Consider the following 26346-nt stretch of genomic DNA (forward strand, 5'->3'; position numbering starts at 1 on the left):
ATGGAAATTCTCAAATAAATGTGGTCTGAAAAGAGCTATCCATACAGTCTAGTCTGTCTGTAAATTAAACACTCATTCCTTATGGTGGCAATCCAATGCTGCTAGCAATTGTCTATTGAATAACAACAATAAAATCCCGAGGAGATATAACCGAAAGGAAACCAGTGCAAGTGCAACGAACAATGACAGTTTAAGTAAAAGAGAAGAATAAACTGATGCTACAATAACTGTGATGACGATGACAATGATAATGATAATGAGAATATGAATTGTGGTCCATGTGGAGTAATGCGGCCGCCTATAATGTCAACTGCAGCAGATTTTAAAGGAAATAACACAAATAGATATGAACTTTATCGTAGTTACTGCATAGATTCATCAACAAGAGATGTGTTTAAATAGCGCACAGGGACTTCATACACCAAAAAAACTCCAAAAACGTTTTCTTATGACCAATATAGATTCGAGCGAAATGACAGTTATGGAGAATTTAGCAAACCAATGCAAAAATGTATAGATCTTAATGGGGGAATATTTTGGAACACAATAAAGCGATTTACGATAGGTTAGGTTAGGTTAAAATGCAGCCCGATTAAGTTTCAGGCTCACTTAGACTACTCAGTCCATTGTGGTACCACATTAACTAAAAGTACCTTTTACATATGGTTACTTCTAGTTTTAACCGCTGAAACTTCTCGATTATTTTCTTCTGTTGAACCAACCAGATTGTTCCAAAAACATTAGCAGACTGCTTAAGTTAACGTTTTCCAGGTCCGCCAGTAATCTAAAGCTACACTGAAAAAAAAGCATACCCGGTTCCAAAGATTTTGTCTTTACTTTAAAAAATTTGGTATTGATTCCGAGCCAAAGAAGCGGAGAATACAAGTAAGGATACTTTTAAGACACAATTCTCTTTTAAAATCGGGTTTTGTGTACTTGCTTCTAGGAAGCAAATTTTAATTTTTCGCTTTTTCAGCTTTGTTTCTTCATATGCTATCAAAGTCTTTTAAAAACAAGTTAACGACGACTTTATTTTCCAAATTAAGACTCGACTTCTAGTATAAATTCTGCTGTGTTTCAAGTAAAAAACGTCTTTAAAATAAAGTGTTGAAAAACATGTCCTATATTTGAACGATTTTTTGCTTTGTAGTCAAGATGCAAAAAAACAACAAATTTAAAGACAATTTCATTAAATTTAAAGATTTTTTCTAAATTATTAAAGTCAAGTTGACCTTAGCCCAAACATTTTTCCGTTCATGTTATGATATCCATCTTTAAATCAAATCACTTAATTATAAGGACAATACGACTTCATTGAAAAGTTTATCGACATTTGGTCAAGGAAAAAAACTTTATACTAGAGAAATGCGTCTTCTATGCTAAGCAAAATTTGCATTCGTATTTTAAAGACATGACATCTTTGACCTCACGACAATATTTTTTTCAGTGTATATGCCCCTAAAATATTCTTACGCCTTACACAAAATGCAGGACACTCACACAAGAGGTGTTTAATTGATTCGTTTTTCTCCGCATCATGATAGCTCATACAGTAGTCATTATACTTCGCACCAATAGTTTTTGCAAAAAATTTATTTTTATAGAAAATTTTTCAAAATTTTTTTTTCTATAGAAAATTTTTCAAAAATTTTATTTCTATAGAAAATTTTTCAAAAATTGTATTTCTATAGAAAATTTTTCAAAAATTGTATTTCTATAGAAAATTTTTCAAAAATTGTATTTCTATAGAAAATTTGTAAAAAAAAGTTATTTCTATAGAAAATTTTTCAACATTTTTATTTCTATAGAAATGTTTGTCAAAATTTTATTTCTATACAAAATTTTTCAAAATTTTATTTCTATACAAAATTTTTCAAAATTTTATTTCTATACAAAATTTTTCAAAATTTGTATTTCCATAGAAAATTTTTCAAAAAATTTATTTCTATAGAAAATTTTGTAAAAATTTTATTTCTATAGAAAATTTGGTCAAAATTTTATTTCTATAGAAAAATTTGTCAAAATTTTATTTCTATAAAAAAGTTTGTCAACATTTTATTTCTATAGAAAATTTTTAAAAAATTTTATTTCTATAGAAAATTCTATAGAAAAGTTTTCAAAAATAGAAAAACTTTCCAAAAGTTTGTATAGAAAATTTAAGTACCTCTTAGTTGGACAGGTGAGTTCAATAGATTTTGCAAAATCGCCTATGAGGCAGCGATCCGTTATAGAAGATATCAGGAGTGATCTGTGACGTCTTGAGAACACTAACATATCTAGTGTACGGTTTAAGTTTAAATGGGGCCATATTTGCTCGCTGTCGTTACAACCCTTGCAATTGCATCATAGATTCTAGTTCACCTGGAATATGTAAGGTATTCCCTAGCCTTGCTAAATCATCCGCTTCGCAGTTCCCCGGTATGTTCCTATGACCAGGCACCCATATTAGGTGAATATTGTGCTGCTCAGCCGTTTTCGAGTTAAGGAACACAGAGTCCAAGGATTTTATTGCAGATTGAGTGTCTGAGTATATATTAATGCCAACATTTTTTGGAACATTACTTTTCAGCCTATTCGCCACCTCTCTTATTGCTAATATTTCAGTCTGAGAAACACTACAGTGATTAGGTAATCTTTTCGCTATTCGAAGTTCCAGATCTTTAGAATATTCTCCGAAGCCTACTTGTCCATCCAATTTGGAGCCATCAGTGTAGAAATCTATATATCGTTCATTCACCGGGGCCTGTGTGCACCATGCCTCACTGTTGGGAATTAAAGTTTCAAACTTTTTGTCGAAAAGTGGTCTCTTCAAAGTGTAATCCACTACGCTAGGCATATCTGGCATTGTTTTGAGGACCGAACTGAGGCCGTATCTTTTTTCCGATCACAGCGATAGCTCGCGGGAGCCACCGTGGTGCAATGATTAGCATGCCCGCCTTGCATACACAAGGTCGTGGTTTCGATTTCTGCTACGACCGAACACAAAAAAGTTTTTCAGCGGTGGATTATCCCACCTCAGTAATGCTGGTGACATTTCTGAGGGTTTCAAAACTTCTCTAAGTGGTTTCACTGCAAGGTGGAACGCCGTTCGGACTCGGCTATGAAAAGGAAGCCCCTTGTCATTGAGCTTAACATGGAATCGGGCAGCACTCAGTGATAAGAGAGAAGTTTACCACTGTGGTATCACAATGGACTGAATAGTCTAAGTGAGCCTGATACATCGGGCTGCCACATAACCTAACCTAACCTAACCTAACATTCCAAAGAAGAGGTGTTAGAACTCCTCCTTGGGGAGTGTCTCTGTTCACATACCTTTGTATGTTTGCTTGTCCTAGTGTGGCTGAAATACGTCTCTTCATTAGAAGTTCGTTTAACAACCTAAGTATACCTGGATCAACATTCAAAGTTGTCAGTCCATTTAATATCGAGCTCGGATGGACGTTATTGAATGCCCCTTCGATGTCTAGAAACACCATATTGTGTATTCATTGACAGATAGTGAGCTTTCAATAAAGCTGACTAGTTTATGTAATGCGGTCTCAGTAGACCTGCCCTTCGAGTATGCATGCTGTCGTTTCGAGAGCAAAGTTGAATCGACGCTAGTTCTAAGATAAATATCTATCATCCTCTCCAGAGTCTTAAGTAGGAATGAGGATAAGCTGATTGGTCGGAAATCTTTCGCACTCGAGTGACAGGCTTTTACCGCTTTAGGTATGAAAACGACTTTTGTTTCCCTCCACTTTCCTGGAATATATGCTAAGTTGATACATCCTGTATATATTGCCGACAACCAGGGGATAATTCTGTCAGCCACTGCTTGTAACTCAGCCGGAGTAATTCCATCAGGTCCGGGGGATTTGAATGGTCCAAAGCTATTTAACGCCCATTTTATTCTAGATTTCGATACAATTTACTCGATAGGAAATGACACGCTGAGCCGCTGTGGTACCGCCAGAACATGGTTCAACCGTCTGATTTCCAGGAAAATATGTGTCCAATAGTACCTCCAGCGTCTCACTAGACGTTGTCCAATTGACCTCCGATGTTTTAATGAAACTTGGAGCGCAGTTAGTGGATGCTAACAGGTTGGCTGATAAGTCCCCGGTCTGACACATAGATGGCGTCGCTAGTATTATATAGTACCAACCTTCAAATGATTCGTGTCAAAATTTGACGTCTGTAAGTCAATTAGTTTGTGAGATAGAGCGTCTTTTGTGAAGCAACTTTTGTTATTGTGAAAAAATGGAAAAAAGAATTTCGTGTTTTGATAAAATACTGTGGAAGCAATAACTTGGCTTGATAATGAGTTTCCGGATTCTGCCCCAGGGAAATCAACAATAATTGATTGGTATGCAAAATTCAAGCGTGGTGAAATGAGCACGGAGGACGGTGAACGCAGTGGACGCCCGAAAGAGGTGGTTACCGACGAAAACATCAAAAAAATCCACAAAATGATTTTGAATGACCGTAAAATGAAGTTAATCGAGATAGCAGAGGCCTTAAAGATATCAAAGGAACGTGTTGGTCATATCATTCATCAATATTTGGATATGCGGAAGCCCTGTGCAAAATGGAAGCTCACATTTGACCAAAAACAACAACGTGTTGATGATTCTGAGCTGTGTTTGCAGCTGTTAACTCGTAATACACCCGAGTTTTTCCGTCGATATGTGACAATGGATGAAACATGGCTCCATCACTACACTCTTGAGTCCAATCGACAGTCGGCTGAGTGGACAGCGAACGGTGCACCGTCTCCGAAGCGTGGAAAGACTCAAAAGTCCGCTGGCAAAGTAATGGCCTCTGTTTTTTGGGATGCGTATGGAATAATTTTTATCGATTATCTTGAGAAGGGAAAACCCATCAACAGTGATTATTATATGGCGTTATTGGAGCGTTTGAAGGTCGAAATCGCGGCAAAACGGTCCCATATGAAGAAGAAAAAAGTGTTGTTCCATCAAGACAACGCACCGTGCCACAAGTCATTGAGAACGATGGCAAAAATTCATGAATTGGGCTTCGAATTGCTTCCCCAGCCACTGTATTCTCCAGCTGTGGCCCCCAGCGACTTTTTCTTGTTCTCAGACCTCAAAAGGATGCTGGCAGGGAAAAATTTGACTGCAATGAAGAGGTGATCGCCGAAACTGAGGCCTATTTTGAGGCAAAACCGATGGAGTACTACCAAAATGTTATCAAAAATTGGAAGGTCGTTATAATCGTTGTATCGCTCTTGAAGGGAACTATGTTGAATAATAAAAACGAATTTTGACAAAAAATGTGTTTTTCTTTGTTAGACCGGGGACTTATCAGCCAACCTGTTAGTACCTTCCGCAGTCTGGAAGCCTCGGACGTATTCTCAATACTGCTGCAGTAATCATTCCAAGAGTTATGCTGAGCCTTTCTCAGTTCTTGCTTGTATCCTCTCAGATTCTTCTTGTAAGCGTCCCAATCCTCAGGAGCTCTGGTGGACTTTGCTTTGTTAAAGAGCTTCCTGCTGGATTTCCTCATATTACTTAACTCCGTAGACCACCATGATGGTTGATTTTCCCCCCTAGGCTTCCCTCTAGGGCAAGCAGCTTTCAGTGAGATGTTGAAGGCCTTAGTAATCCACTCCACTGCATGTTCGATATCTTGCATAATGCTGATTTACGATGATTAGTAGTTGTTTTGGTTCTTAATCCCGAAATATAAAAGGTAACCCTCGTAAGGAACAAAACAATCGTCGGCATCAGTTGCGAAGCTGTTACAGCGCAACTTTACATTTTCAAACTTTACATTTCGGCTCTGAAGCTCAGCATATTCCAGCTTTAGTGTTTCATTAGTCTAGAGACTCTACTAACTCTACTTTTTAATCCACTGTGCACATGTATGCTCTTGAATTTTTGGTTACAGCTGTTATTGTGCAACAACAAGATATTTTATATAAGAATTGCAACAATTACTTTAATGGGTGTTAATCGATGTAGTCGAGGATGATGCATCTGTACCAACAATAAGCGAATTATTGCATATTTCTACATGAAGATATTTTTATCTCCTCCTCGGTATAGGTAGCTTAGATAGATAACATGTTATGACATTGATGATACTATCTGTATCTATTCCTTTACTATGTTAAGGTCTTAGCGTCATAGATGTACTTGCTCAAGTTTGATTTAATCATGACATAGTGAGTTAGACCTAACAGGTTAGGTTTTTTCATTTATTTATTTGTTTATTTTTCTGTGGAAAGTTATGCTGCTAGCTGTGGAATAATAAAATTTCCCTTGAATTTCTGCTGATACTGCATATATTACGAGTATGGAATAGATAACTCTACATTGTGGAATCCTATGCATAGATATATTGCATGGCTATGATGGATGATATGTACCCTACAGAATGATTTCACATAAATGACAAAGGTACATCGGAATCTAGAGAGTATTGTAGTGAAGAGGCTTCTATAAGAATCTTTTGTTTTTTTTTATTTTTAATTTCAAAGTTGTATTTCCTCAAATTTCGATTTGTTGCCCAATCACTGTACATTAAAAAAAAATCCGAAGTCGTAGTTTTTCAAAGTTTGAATCGCGAATTGTTGTCCAAATTACTTTTCACTGACTTACCCGATTAAGGTTATCCGTAGATTTAATATTGGATGCGTAAATTTGTAATGCGAGAGTGATAACAGATGGCGAATTTCAAGATATACGCATCAGACACTACTGAAACTACATTCATGTGATAACCTCAATTCATAGCTTTCATTTTCAGTATGTCTCAGTTACCCGGAGTGTAACCAAAATAGTTTTTTTTGGCTCCTAATATGCCACAAAACAGAATTTGAGGGAAGCTTGCGAAAATCTGGTTCAAAGGCAACAGAACGGATTATTGCATCACCTATGGCAATGAATGTAAAATGGATACACTATGATAATCTCAAGCAAACAAAGATTTCTATGGTTACCGCAACCATGCCTAAACGTCAACGTCAAAGCAGAATGCCTATGGAAAGAAGCTCATTCTGTGTATCTGGTGGGACCATCTGGATGTCGTGTACTATGAGCACTTGCAACTCAGTGAAACGATCACTGGAGCTTTGTATCGAACTTGGGAGCCATCGTGGTTCAATGGTTAGCATGCCCGCCTTGCATTCAAAGGGTCATGGGGTCCAGTTTCGACCGAACACAAAAAAACCTTTTTTGGATTATGCCTACTCAGTAATGCTGCTGAGATTTCACAGTGTTTAAAAACTTCGGAACAATTTCTCGAACATTTGAAAAATCCCGCATTTTTAATTTGCACTTCTAAAATTAGTAGTAAGATACTTGTCGTCAGACATAGAAACCTTTTTGACAATATAAGAGACAATCGGCCAGCCAGTAGAAAACTATGTTGTGTTAGTATTGATCGGCGACACACTATAAAGTAACAATCCTGTGATAACGCAGTACTCAGAACGACGACGGACTATTCACAGAATTCCCAGTCAAAGGAATATCTCTTGTATTGTTTTCGTAGCGACCTTTCAAATCATGGACTTATGGTTGTGAAGGCGAAACTTTCAGGAAAGTGAAGTTATTTCGCACGATTATGTACCCGATGTCCAGCCTTACAATCAGACAGGTCCAAACGGGATTCATGCGATTACTGTAGCGGAATCCATGTGTAGCTACCAGGTTAATCCAGTTCTTGATGTTCGACCACATCATCTAATCAGCTGTGGAGCCAGCTGATTAGATGATAAGGAAGTTGCAGCACAACATAAGCAGACTTCACGTCAAATTTTCAATGCACTCTAGATTAGATGAGTTCAATTTGATTGTTGATTCTATAATCATGGCTGTTCTTTCCAGTAAATTTTCACCCCGAGAAATTTTATAATATCAGCCATGAAACCTTTTATAATCATGCTACCCAGGCATGCTACTTTCGAGTTAATTTTCATAATACCGACAACAAATTAATATAGGGTCGAATGTAACTTAGGGTCACAAACCATCTCTTCATTCTATTGCTATAGTACTTGCAATCAGCTTTTGGTGTGCAGACAAAGAAACTTAAGAGAACTGATGAGGCAATCGGCCGGTCAGTGGAGAAATATTTCGTGTCAGCGTCAATCGGTGAAAAGCTACATTTAGAACGACGGCTGACAAAGGAATATCTCCTGTATCGTTTTCGCAGTGAACATCGAAATCACAGGCTTGTGTATATGAATGAAGCTTTCAGTGAAGTTAAGAGCCTGTAAATTAGGCAGCTTCAAACAGGATTCGTGCGAGTACTGGAGCGGAAGCCGTAAACTGCCATCAGGTTAATCCAGTTCTTGGAATTCGACCACCGCCCATAGTACTGAAGGAATTTGACCTCTCTTCGTAGAAGCCTCCGACAAAGGAATATCCAGTCAATATTTTATTTCTAGAGAAAATTTTTTCAATATTTTATTTCTAGAGATAATTTTGTCAAAATTTTATTTCAATTGAAAGTTTAGTCAAAATTTTATTTCTATAGAAAATATTTCAAAAATTTTATTTCTATCGAAAATTTTGTCAAAATTTTATTTCTATTGAAAATTTAGTCAAAATTTTATTTCTATAGAAAATTTTGTCAACATTTTATTTCTATAGCAAATATTTAATAAAATTATTTCTATAGCAAATTTTGGATAAATTGTATTTCTATAGAAAATTTTGTCAACATTTTATTTCTTTAAAAATGTTTCCAATTTCATTCCTATAGAAAATATTTCAAAAATTTCATTTCTATAGAAAATATTAAAAAAAAATTATTTCTATAGAGATATTTCAAAAATTTTATTTCTATAGCAAATTTTGTCAAAATTTTATTTCTAAAGAAAATTTTGTCAAAAGTTTATTTCTATAGAAAGTTTTGTCAAAATTGTATTTCTATAGAAAATTTTGCCAAAATTTTATTTCTATAGAAAATATTTTAAAAATTTTATTTCTGTAGAAAATATTTAAAAAATTTTATTTCTATAGAAAAATTTTCACAAATTTTATTCCTTTAGAAAAATTTTCACAAATTTTATTTCTATAGAAAATTTTGTCAAAATTTTATTTCTATAGAAAATTTTGTCAAAAATTTATTTCTATCAAAAATTTTGTCAAAATTTTATTTCTATCAAAAATTTTGTCAAAATTTTATTTCTATCAAAAATTTTGTCAAAATGTTATTTCTATAGAAAATTTTATCAAAATTTTATTACTGTAGAAAGTTTTGCCAAAAATCTATTTCTATCGAAAATTTTGTCAAAATTTTATTTCTATCGAATTTTTTTGTCAAAATTTTACTTCTATAGAAAATTTTGACAAAATTTTATTTCTATAGAAAATTTTGTCAAAATTTTATTTCTATAGAAAATTTTGTCAAAATTTTATTTCTATAGAAAATTTTGTCAACATTTTATTTCTGTAGAAAATTTTGTCAACATTTTTTTTCTATAGAAAATTTTGTCAAAATTTTATTTCTGTAGAAAAATTTTTCAAAATTTTATTTTTATAGAAAATTTTGGCAAAATTTTATTTCTGTAGACAATTTTGTCAACATTTTATTTCTATAAACAATTTTGTCAAATTTTATTTCTATAGAAAATTTTGTCGAAATTTTATTTCTATAGAATAATTTGTCAAAATTTTATTTCTGTAGAAAATGTTGTCAAAATTTTATTTCTATAGAAAATTTTGTCAAAATTTTATTTCTATAGAAAATTTTGGTAAAATAAAAAAAAAATTCTATACACAATTTTGTCAATAATTTTATTTCTGTAGAAAATTTTGTCTCAATTTTATGTCTGTAGAAATGATGCCTAAATATTATTTCTATAGAAAATTGTGAAGTACCTCATAGGTGGAGAGGAATATTTTGTAAAATCTACCAAAACATCAAGTATTCTACCAATCTATCAAGCAGTAAAAAATCTACCATATTTGGTAGAATTCTACCAACTTAGGCAAACGCACTCTAGATTAGATGAGTTCAACTTGACGATCGATCTTATTTATTCTCTGCCTCTTATGTAGGGTATCTCTACTGCTACTTACTTTATTCTTCTCTGTTTTGATCTATTTTATTTCAACATTTTAATACAAATGAAAAATAAAATGAGGGATAAACTACTCGTACAGCATTCTACTCATTGCGATTGCAAACTTTGGTAACCAATCTTCATCTCTTCCTCATTAGTCTTATATCCTTATCCCTTTTGTGGACTTGCATAAGCTTCTCTCAGCTCTGGTATTCTATTCTGACATGCCTTTAGAATTTTTAATTGCAAAGCACGATTGCATAGCTGCTGGTGCTTATTTCTATTCTATGGTATATTGCTGTCATTGACACTGGCAGTGATGCTTTTGTTTAGTGCTGTCGTTGTGTTGAACCAATTTTTTTTTGTCGTATATGTTGTTCTTCTTACTAAGTCTAGTAGGTTTAACTAGCATGTTAGTGCATGTATGAGCATCGGAAACATCTATATATAATGCGACGGATGCTGCTGTTGTAATTAATGGTAACATGCGCAAATGTTGATTTTGCTTTCGTCATCATTTAGAGGAAGAGGAGGAAAGTAAAGAAAAAAACGGCATTGAAAGATTTTAGTTTTGGGGAAACTAAACAACTTGGAAGTGATATTGAAAATATGTCCACATATTCTATACCTATTAACCACGATTGCCCAAATATTCCTGGCAAGTTCACACCACCTGCATCTATGGGGAGCTCAAATTAATAATGCGAGTCGTTTTCAAATCTTTGAGAATTTTTCCGAAAAAATTGTCATAGAATAGAAGTATTGTCCATCGCCATTCTTCTGGCAACATACGGATACAGCGAGGAAAACAACCACTTTTGGATTCCTCCCAAGAACGAAAATGCTGATCAGACAGGTAATGCGTCATCGATGCGTGATCGATTGGAGCATAAGTATATCAAGTATATGATGAAATAACGCCTTAATTTTAAATCTTAAATCTGTAGATTTTTTCCGCCAATATTTAAACGAATACGATGAGTAAAATCTGGAAATTTTACTTTCAGTTTCAAGCAATTTTCATGATCAGTGCGCCTGTTATACCCTGAAAGAAGTGTTTTCTTTTCTGAGGAACGAAATTTTAAATAAGCAAAGCTTTCTTTTGACACAAATTTTAGAGACAATCGTTGAATCGCTTATCAAAAATTCGGATTAGTTTGCTCTAAACGAAAATACTTTATACGAAAGGGGAATTTCGTTTGTCTAAAATTTCATTCCGGAGGAAAATATTTTTTCTTTGGGTGTACCCTCAAGAAGTTAACTCGGTCTATATCGATGCCTTACCAAACGGACCGGTAAAAATAAATGCGATACAGATTTTTGAGTGTCTAAAATTCCAGTATATTTACATTTTTGTGAAAATCGGATAAAAACTACGGTTTCTAGAAGGCCAAGGAGTTAAATCTGCAGATCAGTTTATGTGGAACTACGGATTCTAGAAGCCCCAGAAATAAAGTCGGGAGATAGGTCTATATGGCAGCTATACCAAAACATGGACCGATAGTGATCTTAAAATACCTCTAGATTTTCAATTTCAAGCAAATCGGCTAGAAAATACAGTTTCTAGTAGCCCAAGAAGTAAAATCGGGAGATCGGTCAATATGGGGGTTATACCAAAAAATGGACCGATACACCCCATTTTCGACACACCTCTTTAAGGTCCAAAAATACTTCCAGAGTTTCAATTTCAGGCAGATCAGATAGAAAATACAGTTTCTAGAAGCCCAAGAAGCAAAATCGGGAGATCGGTCTATATGGGGGCTATACCAAAACATGGACCGATGGGCATCATTTTCGGCACACCTTTTTATGGTCCTCAAATACCTCTATATTTTTCGGGTTTTATAAGCCCAAGACCACATATCGGGAAGTCGGTTTATATGGGGACTATATCAAAACTTGGACCGATATAGCACATCTTCGAACTTGACCTGCCTGCAAACAAAAAACGAATCTGTGCCATATCTGGACGATAGCGCCATTATTGAAGGCTGTAGCGTGATTACAACAAACAGACAGACGGACATTCTTATATCGTCTTAGAATTTCTCCCTGATCAAGAATATATATATATATACTTTATATAGTCGGAAATCGATATTTCGATGTGTTACAAACTTATTATACCCCCATCACCATTCTATGGTGGTGGGTATAAAAACATATATTTCGTAAAATATTCATAAATTCGTAAAAACTTATTCACAAAACTCATGAAATTTAAAGAAAGTTTCGTTAAAAGTACGAAAAGTACTAATGTAGAATATTTCGTACATGTTTCTTATAGTCGTAAAATGTTCTTCGTAAAATTTACGATAATGAATGAAAAATTCGTTGTTTTAATGAAGAATTCACGAAGAATAGTTAATGAAGACTTCTTCGTAAAATTAACGAAGAGAATTCTTTCCCTATAGGGAAAATGGACGTATGAGTATCTCTGGATATCAAGGTGATTCTTTTGGAGGGATCAACAGACCGAATAAGACCTGTTCTGTGAACATTTCTAGTCTCAGCACCAACGATTTGATAGCTTGAGTAGTTATCTCATTGTTTGTTGTGAAGTAATAGGTTCTTGTCAAATTTTAATAATTTTTAATATTCTGTATTACTCTCTCATGTCTTATTAACTGTTGCATTTTAGAACCCTTTTTTCCTGAAATGACATTCCCTCAAGCTGCCCACACTTTTTCGCATCGAAACACTTGCATAAAAAGGTAAATTTGCAAAAATCTTCAAGTTTTCTTATTTTACTGACGTTTCCAAATGTAACTTCCTGACTATGTTGCTGAATGATGTTGTTCCATGTCCTAACGGTCCGGTTGATTCCAAAAGGGTGGTTTCGCAATTGAGTTTTTTGCAACAAAACAGATTTCAACCCTCATTATGATTTATGCCACACGAGAGTAAGGAGTGAGAAATTTCTTGAAATGAAATTAAAAATTAATGAGTGACTTGTTCTTGCAATGTTCGACTGACAACTTCAATACGTTCGTATAATTACAATATGAATTGTATTATATAAAAATTAAAAACAAAAATTTTATAAAATGAGGAATATTGATTAGAAAAGCGATTCCTATTTTTGTAACATTTGGTAACTCCTATGCCAACGTTCGCTTATTAGGTTTAGTGGATTCGCTAATTAACTAGGTGACACCACGACAAGGCCTTTGTCGGCTATTGAGATGTTGGAGTTCCAATAAAGGCCTACATAATTCCAAATTAAACCCGATTACAATCGTAGCAATACATAAATCCTGTGGAAGAAAAAGGCAGAGTTGAAATACATCAATAGAAGAAAAATAGAAATGACGTAAGAATGAGCAGACGAGATGGACCGGAGTTAGAATGAAGTCCGGATTTTTTATAGAAATTTTTGAGTTGGGGACTTGGGGATTTGGTGGGGAATTTCCAGAAATTTGAGGATTTTTCCGGGGAATTTTCGAAACCTGTTCAGTATAATAAATCAAGCGTAGAGTTATAGTTTATATGAAATTCTTTTCTTCTACATGCTTAAAAAGGGATACAGTGAATTTTCAAAATATAAAAACAAAATTTCCTCCTCTTTATTCCACGGCATTTATTTGGGGGTCCAAGCATAGACAATAGAATATACATAGATGATCCACTTGTCTCTTTAAAAAATGTGTCAGTTCCAAAAATTAATTTTCTAACATTTCGTTTTGATCTTTTCGTAAAGAGTCAGCCCCAAACATTAATGTTCGTGGATTTGCTTTTGTGTTGTTCGTAAAGAGCAATGCTGCTCAAAATTAAATTTCGTATTTTCGTGGTTTTGGTCACAATTTTTTTGTTCAAATATGAACATTTAATATATTAATTTATTTATAAATCCTCTGGTGCACCATAAACGTTCTAATTTTGTGTAAAATTGGCAAACTACAAAAAGGAAAACGAAGGAGAATGTAAGCATGCTCTTATTTTCTTCGTTTATTCTTAATCTTCGGAACTGTCAAACATCGTTTGACACCGATGGATCATCTGTATATATTCTATTGTCTATGGATCCAAAAGCTAATTTGCAATTTACTCTGTTTTCTAAGATTGTTTTACTATTTTAGAGAGAGAAGTTCACCAATGTGGTATCATAATGGACTGAATAGTCTAAGTGAGTCTGATACATTGGGCTCCCACCTAACCTAACCTAACCTACTATTGTGAGAATATTTCTTGACTATTTCAAATTAATAAATACATAAATACACATGCTGACCGAACTCCTATTTTTATTTTTTGAGCATTTAGAAAACGATTTGCATAAGATATAAATTCGTTGACTCTTTATACCCACTCAGTGTTAAGAGAGAAGTTCACCAATGTGGTATCACAATGGACTGAATAGTCTAAGTGAGCCTGATACATCGGGCTGCCACCTAACCTAACTCTTTATACCCATAATTATGTTAATTCTGATCAGGAATTGTATCGGATGATATTTTGAGCACCCGTCTCCTGGTTCTGTGTTTTGAAATCTTTATCTAGTTGTAACTCACAAACTGGTATAACAAACATTGCATATTATTTTCTACAGCGGAGCCCATTCTTCTAAAGTTGTTTTTTCCAAAAAAAAACTTGTCAACAATTTATTGGGGAATTTTAATATAAATTGGGGATTTTTGGCGACGAAGGCGTCCCAATTTGGGGACAAGAGGCAGGAAAATGCTGGCAACACTGATCAAGAATGTAAAATATTTCATAGATTACTGTTATACATTGGTAGTAAAATAATGGAAATACCCATATGTAATTCAAATTGATGTGAAAGACTTCAAACATGTTTGATGCTTTTCAACAGATGAGTTTAGTGTTGTCAATTAATTGCCGAGTTTTTTGAGAATTTGAGCCTTTATCGCAGCGAGTAGTCCAGAAACAAATAGTAGTAGGCATTATAAGGTGAGACCCGCCCATTATAAAGTGTCTAATAAAATTCCTTTGAGTACCGCCTATAATGCACGCATTTTCTCCGAATGTCATAAAAAACACAGTTTTTCTTATATTCATTTGTTTCTTATAGGAAATTATTACATATAAGAAAAAACTTTGTGATAAGTATACGTGTAGATATAGGAAAATATTATATACAAATTCAATGTTGGTATGAAAATTGAATAATCTTTATCCATGATATTTTTGATTTGGTCTTATATTTTCGTAAACAATAAAAAATGAAAATCTCGGGATTTTCGGGACGGGATTAATCCCAAATACCGCGATTTTTTTTGAATCCCGGGATTTTTCGGGATCCCGAAAAAATAAACCCAATTTGTTATTTATTTTTTTTTTGTTTTTAAGATTGCTTAATAATAAATTAGAGTTAATTCAGTGCAAACGGGCTTTAGATTTCATACCCGACAAATTAAGTAATAAACATTTATGATACGTCAACAATATGACAAGATCGCGTTATGGATGCGTTGATATTTTTAAGAAGTTACTTAAAATAATAAAGTTCGAAAGGATTAACATAAGTGTACACTCAGAAAATTTAACGTCGTAACTACGTCGTAAATTCCATAATATTGAGTAGTTCAAAATTTTGCTCACAGTTAGTTAAATTGATCTATTGATGAACAAAATTAACTCAGTGGAAGTAAATTGAACTTACGGTCATTACCAGCAAAATGGTTAAGAACTCCCAATGGGTTCGTAAATGGACTGAAGCAAATATAATAATAGCGAGTACGTATTTTCTCCAACATACGAAGAAGTTTCTCAGCGTTACTGAACTTTTACTGTGCATAAGCTTGAATGTATGTGTTAATGAATACATGCAGCCAAGCAAGAAAAGAATAAACAAAGTCACATTTGGTTGTTGATGAGCGTAAGAGCTAAGTGGCCCAATGGATAGTGTGTTTAGTTAGAAAACTGATGGTACGCGGTTCTATCCTAAACAAAGTCACATTTGGTTGTTGATGAGCGTAAGAGCTAAGTGGCCCAGTGGATAGTGTGTTTAGTTAGAAAACGCGGTTCTATCCTCCGTCCGGACAAAAGGTAAAATTTTATAAAATGATAAAAATAAAATCTAATAAATGATTCTAAAGGATTTGTACTACAGAAGAGTAAGTGGTTTGTACTAAATATAATATTTCATGTAGAAATGGGGATCCTCCCCCTTGAGGTCTCCTTGCTCCAAGTCACCAGGTGGTCTAGGAAATCCGGAACATTAATTTTTTCGTTTTCAAAAAGTGTATTATTTAGTTAAATTTTTACTTCTGAACAGTTAAATTTGAAGTTGACAAAAGTTAAAATAAATTACTAACCTATAGGAAAATGTTGAACTTAATATGGGTACATGCTTCTTTAGCGACATACGAAATTCAATATTAACACTGGTTAGTTAAAAATAACTCGCTAATGGGTTCACTCTTCTCTGAGTGTACGAAAATATACCTAACCCAATCAAAAAAAAAAATGTTTTGTAGAGTAAGATAATATAGCCCCACCATAGGATGAGGGTATATTAACTTTGTCATTCCGTTTGTAACACATCGAAATCTTGCTCTAAGGCCCATAAAGTATATATATTCTAGGTCGTGGTGGAATTCAGAGTCGATCTAAGCATGTCCGTCCGTCCGTCCGTCCGTCTGTTTAAATCACGCTAACTTCCGAACGAAACAAGCTATCGACTTGAAACTTGGCACAAGTAGTTGTTATTGACGTAGGTCGGATGGGGCCATATCAGTTCACTTTTACGTATAGCCCCCATATAAACGGACTCCGAGATTTGGCTTGCGGAGCCTCTAAGAGAATCATATTTCATCCGATCTGGCTGAAATTTTGTACATGGTGTTGGTATATGCTCTCTACCAACCATGCAAAAATCGGTCCACATCGGTTCATAATTATATATAGCCCCCCATATAAACCGATCACTAGATTTGGCTTGCGAAGCCTCAAAGAGAAGCAAATTTCATCCGATCAGACTGAAATTTGGTACATCGTGTCCATATCGGTTCATAATTATATATAGTCCCCATATAAACCGATCCCCAAATTTGGCTTGAGGAGCCTCTTAGAGATGCAAATTTCATCCGATCCGGTTGAAATTTGAAACGTGGTGTTAGTATATGGTCTCTAACAACCACAACCATGCCAGAATTGGTCCATATCGGTTCATAATTATATATAGCCCCCATATAAACTGATCCCCAGATTTGACCTCCGGAGCCTCTTGGAGGATCAAATTTGGTACATTTCGCTAGTGTATGGCAAATAGCAACCATGCCAAAATTGTTCCGTATAGATCTATATTATATATAGCCCCAAATAAACCTATCCCCAATCACAGAAAAATCACGACTGCCACTCGAGCCAAAAATAATCTACCAAAATTTAATTGCCATAGAAAATTTTGTCAACATTTTATAAAGGGTGATTCTTTTGAGGTTAGGATTTTCATGCATTAGTATTTGACAGATCACGTGGGATTTCAGACATGGTGTCAAAGAGAAAGATGCTCAGTATGCTTTGACATTTCATCATGAATAGACTTACGATCTGCCACAACGTCGAATTTTCAGTGAATGGGCCCTAGAAAAGTTGGCAGAAAATCCGCTTTTTTATCGACAAATTTTGTTCAGCGATGAGGCTCATTTCTGGTTGAATGGCTACGTAAATAAGCAAAATTGCCGCATTTGGAGTGAAGAGCAACCAGAAGCCGTTCAAGAACTGCCCATGCATCCCGAAAAATGCACTGTTTGGTGTGGTTTGTACGCTGGTGGAATCATTGGACCGTATTTTTTCAAAGATGCTGTTGGACGCAACGTTACGGTGAAAGGCGATCGCTATCGTTCGATGCTAACAAACTTTTTGTTGCCAAAAATGGAAGAACTGAACTTGGTTGACATGTGGTTTCAACAAGATGGCGCTATATGCCACACAGCTCGCGATTCTATGGCCATTTTGAGGGAAAACTTCGGAGAACAATTCATCTAAAGAAATGGACCGGTAAGTTGGCCACCAAGATCATGCGATTTGACGCCTTTAGACTATTTTTTGTGGGGCTACGTCAAGTCTAAAGTCTACAGAAATAAGCCAGCAACTATTCCAGCTTTGGAAGACAACATTTCCGAAGAAATTCGGGCTATTCCGGCCGAAATGCTCGAAAAAGTTGCCCAAAATTGGACTTTCCGAATGGACCACCTAAGACGCAGCCGCGGTCAACATTTAAATGAAATTATCTTCAAAAAGTAAATGTCATGGACCAATCTAACGTTTCAAATAAAGAACCGATGAGATTTTGCAAATTTTATGCGTTTTTTTTAAAAAAAAAGTTATCAAGCTCTTAACAAATCACCCTTTACTTCTATAGAAAATTTTGTCAACATTTTATTTCTATAGAAAATTTTGTCAACATTTTATGTCTTTAGGAAATTTTGTCAAAATATAATTTCTATACAAAATTTTGTCAAAAATGTATTTCTATAGAAAATTTTGTGAAAATTTTATTTCTGTAGAAAATTTTGTCAAAATTTTATTTCTATAGAAAATTTATGAAACATTTCATAGTTTAGAGGAATAATTTGAAAAATCTTCCAAAACATCAAGAAATCTAACAATCTACCAAACAGTAAAAAATCTGCCTGTTTTAGTAGACTCGTGTTCATAATTGTATATAGCCCCCATATAAAGCGACCCCCATATTTCAATTCTGGCTCTATAATTAGAGCACAAAAGTTCATATCGGTTCGTAAGTATTTCTTCCCTATATACACAGGTCAAGAACTGACGTATTTAATCGACCTTTCTTTTGTCTACTATATATCCCGCATGGACTAACTTACAATTTAGAAGATGATGTTAAGAATTTTTAAGATGCCTTGCCATCGGCCGCAATCCAAGTAATTTAATTGTGGATGGCTGTCTTTAGTAGGAGTTTCTACGCAATCCATGGTGGAGTGTACATAAGATTCGGCCTGGCCGAACTTACGGCCGTATATATTTCTTCTTTTTTCATATTGTTGAGTTGAACTGCGTTTTCGTTAAGTATGATAGCAATTTGAAATTGCTCTCATGGTCTTTTGTTGTTTTTTTTTTTTATATTAAAGTAAATTGTACATTAACAACCATTTTTTGGCGTTGTAGATTCTTAAATTAAATTAAATTAAAATATTTAAAGAATCCCGAAATTTTCGGGATCCCGAAAAATCCCGGGATTCTATATTTTGAAATCCCGAATACCGGGATTTATAAAAATCGATCCCGAATGACAGCCCTAGTGTAAATTTATTGATTTTATAGTGTTTTTCGCCTATAACAAATTTGTTACATAGGAAATCGCTATTTCAGCTATTTTTTCCGCTAAGTTGACATCACTATATATAACATAGCAAGTCGAACATCAAACTCATACAGCTCACCATGCACTTGGGTAAACAATATGGCCACACCGCCAACTGTGGTTTTTATTTTGTTAAGGTTACGTTCCGGTGCACAGTGTTTTGTGGTGAATAGTGGTTTTATTGTATAACACATTTATAGAAGAAATTATTTTTTATTTCGAGGAGATTTCGGTAGTTTGTTTAAAATAAATTTAAGTATTATTTCCTAGCAACAAATCGTTCTATTACATCCCCGGAAACTGCAGTGTTCTTGCTTTCATTAATAATTCTCTCAAATTGCCTCACTGCGCCATGGTGGTGGTTGGTTGGTTGTGTTGTGTTCGTTCGTTCGTTCGTTTGTTTGATGTTGGCCACCAAAAGGGGGTGGGAGAAATGAAGTTCGTCTATATGGTTGGGGTTCGTTGTGTTTGACGTTTTGAGCCGGTAATCGCTTGTTTGGAAATGAAGTTGCCAAGTTTTACTCAGTTTTGTTTGAGGTTTGAAACAGAGAGTGTTAAGATCTTATGTGCGCGTCGGTACCAAAAGTGGCAACGAAATAGCAAATAACAAAAACAACAACAACCACCCTATAAGCAGCATAATAACAAGCAACTAAACGCCAGCCATTACGGTTTACAAGTGTCAATCAACGCCGTGATTTGTCTTTTTTGTTCTTCTAGTTGTTGCCGTTGTTGTTAAATGTGAAAATCGCCAGCGCAAGCAATATTTTCTAAAAATAAATACGTAAATAATTAAAAAACGGAAGAGTTTCCTTAACAAAAATCATATATAAAAATTATTGAAAAATTAAAAAAAAAAATATCACAATAATAACCAAAAAAGTGATTTAAAATATTGCGTGTTTTAGAAAAAAAAAAATCTTCAAAATGTGGAAAAGTGAAAAAATTGTGAAAATTTACTATTAGAAATATTTAACAAATATACAAATAAAAAATTAAAAAATATATATATTCCAAATGAGTGATAACCTCTCCAATACGACGGCAGCCATGTCTCGTGAAGAGGAGGAGGAAGAAGTGCGCACTTTATTAGAACGCCACCAGGAACGTATAAGACTGGATTTAGGCAATACCGATTTATTGGCCGTATTGGTTAAGAACTCTGTATTAACGCAATCCGAAGAGGATCTGCTTTTGAAACCCTACAATGCTGGAGGCCAAAACTCTGCACCTTCCAGTGTGGGAGTTACCAAACGTAAATTAAGTGCTGTTATTAGTAATGCCAGTAGTGGAACCACTGGTAGTACTGGTGGCAGCAGCACAGTTAGTACCACAGGTGGATTACCAAATTCGGGAGGCCAGCTATCACGTAGTGCCAGTGTAAATGGTGACCGTCCACCAAGTGTTACTGGTGTTGGTGGTGGTGGTGATAATCGTTCGATTACACCCTCAGTGGTAAATCTAAATCCCAATTCGGATTCGATTAGTGATCAATATTCAACAAAAGAAGAACTCCTCAGTGCTGCCGATTCCTATAACGATGCGGAACTACTGCGCCTACAATGTTCCACACTCATAGAGATCATATCCAAGAATGGTTTTGAGAAATTCAAACAATTCTGCTATGCAATTGAGAATGAGTGTCCCCAGCTAATTGAGGATTTAATTAATGATCGTTTGAAAAGTGGTAAGTAAAGTACCCTTTGATGGATTACCTCTCTCAATTCATGGTGAACCCGCGCTCGGAAGAACTTCTTCTTACTTTCGTTACTTTGTGTGTATTTTCTTCGATTTTGTATTTTTTTTTTCAATTATGTCCACACGATTATATCTTAAATTAAGTGGTAAAACAAACAAGTTATTCCATTTAGTTAGTTGCTGCTGCTGCTTCGAGTTGTCTGCAATGCTTGATCTATCGTAGACTTGTTTTCTATTTTGTTCAAGTCTTTTACCTCGGGGTAAACCAAGATTTGCATGCAATTTAAACGCTTGTTTATGTTATGTGAGAATAGTTATGAATCACCCTATAGCATGGCAAGATTGGCTGATATAGCAAGGCTTCATTATCAGCGCTGGATATCCAAGCCATGAACACAGAAAAAAATTGCAAGAAAATTTTTCCAATTAAAGTCCTAATTGAGTTTTAAAAAATAATCAATTAAAAATTTAATTGATTCAATAAATTTTTTAATTGAAACAAAAATCAATCACAAAAATGAATAGTATCAATTAATTTTTTAATTGGCTTTCAATTAATTCTTTAATTGATACTATCATTTTAGTTATTAAAGACATTTCAATTAAATCACATTTTTTTTGTGTGAAGGACTAAAATAAAACAATACGGATTTATTCAGGCGGTTTACACTTAAAAAAGTTTACTTGAATGTACAGATTTTGTTTTTGGTATTGATTCCGTACCAAAGATGCCCAGCAATAAATTTTGGAAGTTGTTCTAAAGGCCCAACTTTAAAAGCACTTCCAAAAATGTCCTTCTTTATTTTAACTACACAGGAAGTTCTTTTAATTAATGTTTTTTAAATTTGTTTCATATTTTTAATGGGGTATTTTTATTATTTTTTTTGTGTTTCAAGTAGGTTAAAAACAGAGTAAGAATTAATAAAATGGTAAACTTATTTAAATTTTGTCGAAAAAATTCAAAATTCATTCTAGAAAACTTGCGAATTTTGGAAAATATTTGATGTCAAACGTTTCAGACAAGCGTTAAAATGAATTAAAAATTACAAATTATTTATTTGGCAACATGTTACAGCATTTTTCAATTCACATCCAAAACACTGAATTCGAATCACACCTTAAGAGCAGTGTTGGGAAAGTAACGAGTGTTTGATTACAAGTGCTCGTTATTGACTAATTTTTTGAGTCCTCGTTGCTATTAAATGAGTACTCAATGTCTTCAATGTCGTTTTATTTCTTCTTCTGACGGTAAGCAAATTGGCAGATTGGAAGCAAAAATTTTGAGTTTTGGGAAATCGGTTCTCCCAGTTAAAATGACCAGAAAAAGCAAACATTTGGCTTCACCTCAAAAAAAGTATTACAGAACGTGAAAAATGTAACATATTTCTTGTAAAGGATTGCATTTGTAAAAGCGATTGCAATCGTGACAAAATTTGCATTGTTTCCAATCCACTGTTGATTGGAAACAATGTTTCATGCGAATAGTATGAATAATAATGTCGTTGACATCAAAACTATTTTTTTATAGAAGGTACCGAGCTTATTCAAAAACCCTTTCAACATTGGCTCTCATCGTAAAAGTCAGTCAATTTTGCTCGACTCCGGCTCCGACTCCGACTCCAGCATTTCTTATTGGCCTCGACTCCGACTCCGGAGTCGACTCCAGGTGGTGTACCTAAATCTCATTTTAACAGTATTCCAATTGTAATTTTAAGGTGTAGTGTTCCAAAAATATAGCGATATAAGTACTCTATTTTGCCATATGTGTTTATATGTCCAAAAGAACTCTAATTTTAAATTTTGATACGACTCTACGACAAGCCTCAGCATTTTGGGGATGTAAAGAACTCTACATTAAATAACAACAATCTCCAGAATATGAATTTATAAAAACTCAAAATTTAAACAAATAATTAGGCTTCCAGAAGTTTAAGAAATAAAACCTTGGTATTGGTCTATATAGGCATTTTATAAAAAATATAAATCTATATAAAATAGAAACACTAACAAAAAGATACACAATAATCAAAATGTCGGGCTAATCAGATAGAAAGTTTAGATGTTAAAAAAATGTAATGTGTCGGATATATAAAACAGATTTAAACTGACAAAAATTAGGACGGGCGGAATTTCAAATAACCACTACCATACAACAGATGACAGCAATAGCTGTACAGTTACGAGTCTTTCTATAGAAGTAAAATGGTGAAACATCGATTTATAAATGGTCTATCAGTTATGGACATGAGAGGCCATTTATTTAATGTAAAGAATTTCAAGTGGCTTTCAAGACCGGCTAAGGTGGTACGTTGGCAGAGGTTTAATTTAAAATTACAGCTTCCAGGGACATCGGGTGTATAAGGAGATTTCTCAAGTAATTATGTAGGGCTATCTGAAAATCTGGGAAATTTTCGCATTTATTTATGCGATAACTCAAATAACTCCAAATTGGAAATTTCTGACAAATCTTATGAAAATTTTAGACTGGGAAAATTTTCTTAAAACAAATCGGAAGTTGGGTTTATATGTAGGTGCTATATCACAAAATTTTCCGGTAAGACCCAACTTCGTACTCGACATGCCTGCCAAAAATTCAGAAATTTAGGTTCTACTGCTATATTGCCTTAAAATTATACCTTTATCAAGAGTATATACAGGGCCAAAAATCTATATTTTAATATGTTAAAAATGGACAATACAATTGATCAATTAAGCCCATATTCTAGTAAAATCTACTTTTTATATCACAGTGAAATTTCACCCATATAAATACACTTTGAATGGCCTGAATTTCAGTACTTCGTTTTTCGTTGTTCGATTAAAAACCCTATTGGAATCTAATTTGTCGAAATATGTCTTTGGTTACAAAGATATGAAGTGTTTTTCAAATTTTGTTTCGCCGGAGTCGGAGTCGAGCAAAATTTTTACGACTCCGGCTCCGACTCCGGCTCCGGCTCCGACTCCACAGCCCTGCTTAAGAGTGATGCAAATTCTTGGCAACGGCTGTTGAAATAGTGGACATCGGTCCTATGTATTGCCCAAACATTTATATGTTTGATCTCTTCCAATATATAATATGTTTGAAAGCATATTAGTCTAAACAATATATGTTTGGGTAGTCTAAGTTCCAAACATTTTGTATTTTTGCATCCAAATTCAATAATGTTGTCTTCCAAAAAACAATATGTTATTATGTGAACATATAATATGTTTGGAAGCATTTTGCACCCAAAAATATTATATGCTTAAAAAAAATTCTCCCAAACAATATTGTGCTCAAAATTTTATTTATTTATTTATATATTTACAATCATAATGAATTATGAAAATAAACAGGTAATATAGGTGCTAACAACATAGGTTTTCGACCTGAATGCTCAAAATTTTGTTTCTGCCCAATTGTATATTCCCCCACATCTTTCTCACTTCCACGAGATTTTTTAGTTCTTAGCACCTTTTTCTGTAATACAAACATTGTAGAAGAAATTATTCAATTGTATGATTTTTTTATTTTAATTTTACCTTTTGCCGGACGGGGATTCGAACAGCGGACCACACAGTTTGTAAGGATCAAAGAAGTAGCTGATCAATTGCCCAAGGAAAAATAAAATGTTAATTTTGTAATAACAAGCAACAACCACCAACTTAATTCAATATCGCTCCCTGTTAAATAGCGCTCCAAGCTACTAAACACATATATGTTTATAGGCTATTTCTAAATTAATATATGTTTGCATCCAAGCATATTATATTTACAAACATTTTATGTCCCAAACATAATATGTTCTAACATATTAACATATATATCCCAAACATGTTATGCTAGTTTATGAACATTATATAGCCAAACATATTATAGCCAAACATATGAAAAACAGTCTTTTTCATCCGTGTAATGATCTCATTTACAAAATTGTCATTCTCTTCACTGAAAAAAGCTATTGTCGTGAGGCCAAAGATATCGTGTTCTTAAAATTCGAAGGCGGAGATTGCTTAGCATTGACGACGAGTTTCTTTGATAAAAAAATCATTTTTCCTTCTCCAAAAGTCCATAATCTTAATCTAGTTTTTTTTTCCTTATTTTATGATTCGATCTAAAAATGGGTATATTTACATAAACGAACATTTTGTTGAACTAAAGTCAACTGGGCTTTAATTTTTTCATAAATTCGAAAAATTCTTCAAAATGAAAGAAATTTTCTTTAAATTTGACGATTCCAATGCTAAAAAGCGTTCAGGACTTATCCTCAAATAATCAAAATTATAAATGAAAACAAAAGTATTCCTGTAAAGTCTCGCCGACATCTACACAGAAAAATTTCACGAAAATTTTTCCAATTAATTGAGTTTTAAAAAATATTCAATTAAAAATTTAATTGAGTCAACAATTTTTTTTAATTGAAACAAAAATTAATAGTATCAATTAGTTTTTCATTTTGAATCAATTAATTTTTTAATTGACTTTTAATTCATTTCTTTCATTGATACTATAATTTCTGTGATCGAAGACTTTTCAATTAACAAATTAATTGGATCAATTAATTTCGAGATTGAATCAGAAGAACTTTTTTGTGTGTGGAGGAACAAGAAACTGCGCATCAATTGAGTTAATTTATCTGCTTTATATTAGACTATTTTAATAAAGTAACCACGAAAATTTCAACGCGAAAAGCGAACATAGTACTGACCTTTTGGGATCAAAAGTTCAACCTTTTCCAATTTTGATAATATTAGAATTTTTCGTTATTTTAAAAAAGAAATTTTTTATTTAAATTAAATTGAAAGGTCGACTTTAGACATCGACACTTTCTACTTTTCATTATTCTCTCAGCACGTCATGTCTCATTCTTCATTACACTTTATTGCTACAAAATCCACCAGCCGATATTGACTATTCAATTTCTCGATTTTGGCCAACGTTAGCTTGGGTATAGTGGCAGCCTGTTACCTTTGAATATTCAGTCCATTGTGATCAACTGCCTTTCTTATCAATGAGTGCTTCCCGTCTTTATGTTAAGCTCAATGACCAGGGAGCACCGATTCCGAGTCCAGGGTTTAACATTAGGATTGAACGTTTGAAACACTCACAAATGTCAACAGCAATGAGAGGACATAATCCACCGCTGAGAATCCACTTTTTGGTCGAAACTGTGATTGATCCTATGACCCTTTGAACGCTTGACGGGCATGGTAACCATTGCACCATGGCGGATTCCACGCCAATATTGAGTCGATTTGACTACAAAAAAAAAAAAAAAAAAAAAAAAAAAAAAAAAAAAAATTGGAAAACATCGTTTGTATGAAACGGAGCATCAGACGATTAGAACTA

At 34.0% G+C, this 26346-nt stretch overlaps 1 protein-coding gene across 6 annotated transcripts in view; it reads left to right on the forward strand.

Moving 5' to 3' along the window:
• Positions 1-19840: 19840 nt before the first annotated feature.
• Positions 19841-26346, forward strand: part of pyd (zonula occludens-like protein polychaetoid) — a 487007-nt gene continuing 480501 nt past the window's right edge. For 2 of the 6 annotated variants that reach the window (XM_075290597.1, XM_075290598.1), the window contains exon 1: positions 19845-21006. In XM_075290597.1, the coding sequence (XP_075146712.1) occupies positions 20337-21006 (670 nt within the window). In that variant the 5' untranslated portion in view covers positions 19845-20336. Of the gene's footprint in view, positions 21007-26346 lie in introns of all 6 variants that reach the window. The other 4 variants (XM_075290591.1, XM_075290590.1, XM_075290588.1 and 1 more) reach the window with 4 other exon arrangements.

The sequence above is a fragment of the Haematobia irritans genome, chromosome 1 (assembly GCF_050003625.1).
Source record: "Haematobia irritans isolate KBUSLIRL chromosome 1, ASM5000362v1, whole genome shotgun sequence".
Classification (NCBI taxonomy): domain Eukaryota; kingdom Metazoa; phylum Arthropoda; class Insecta; order Diptera; family Muscidae; genus Haematobia; species Haematobia irritans.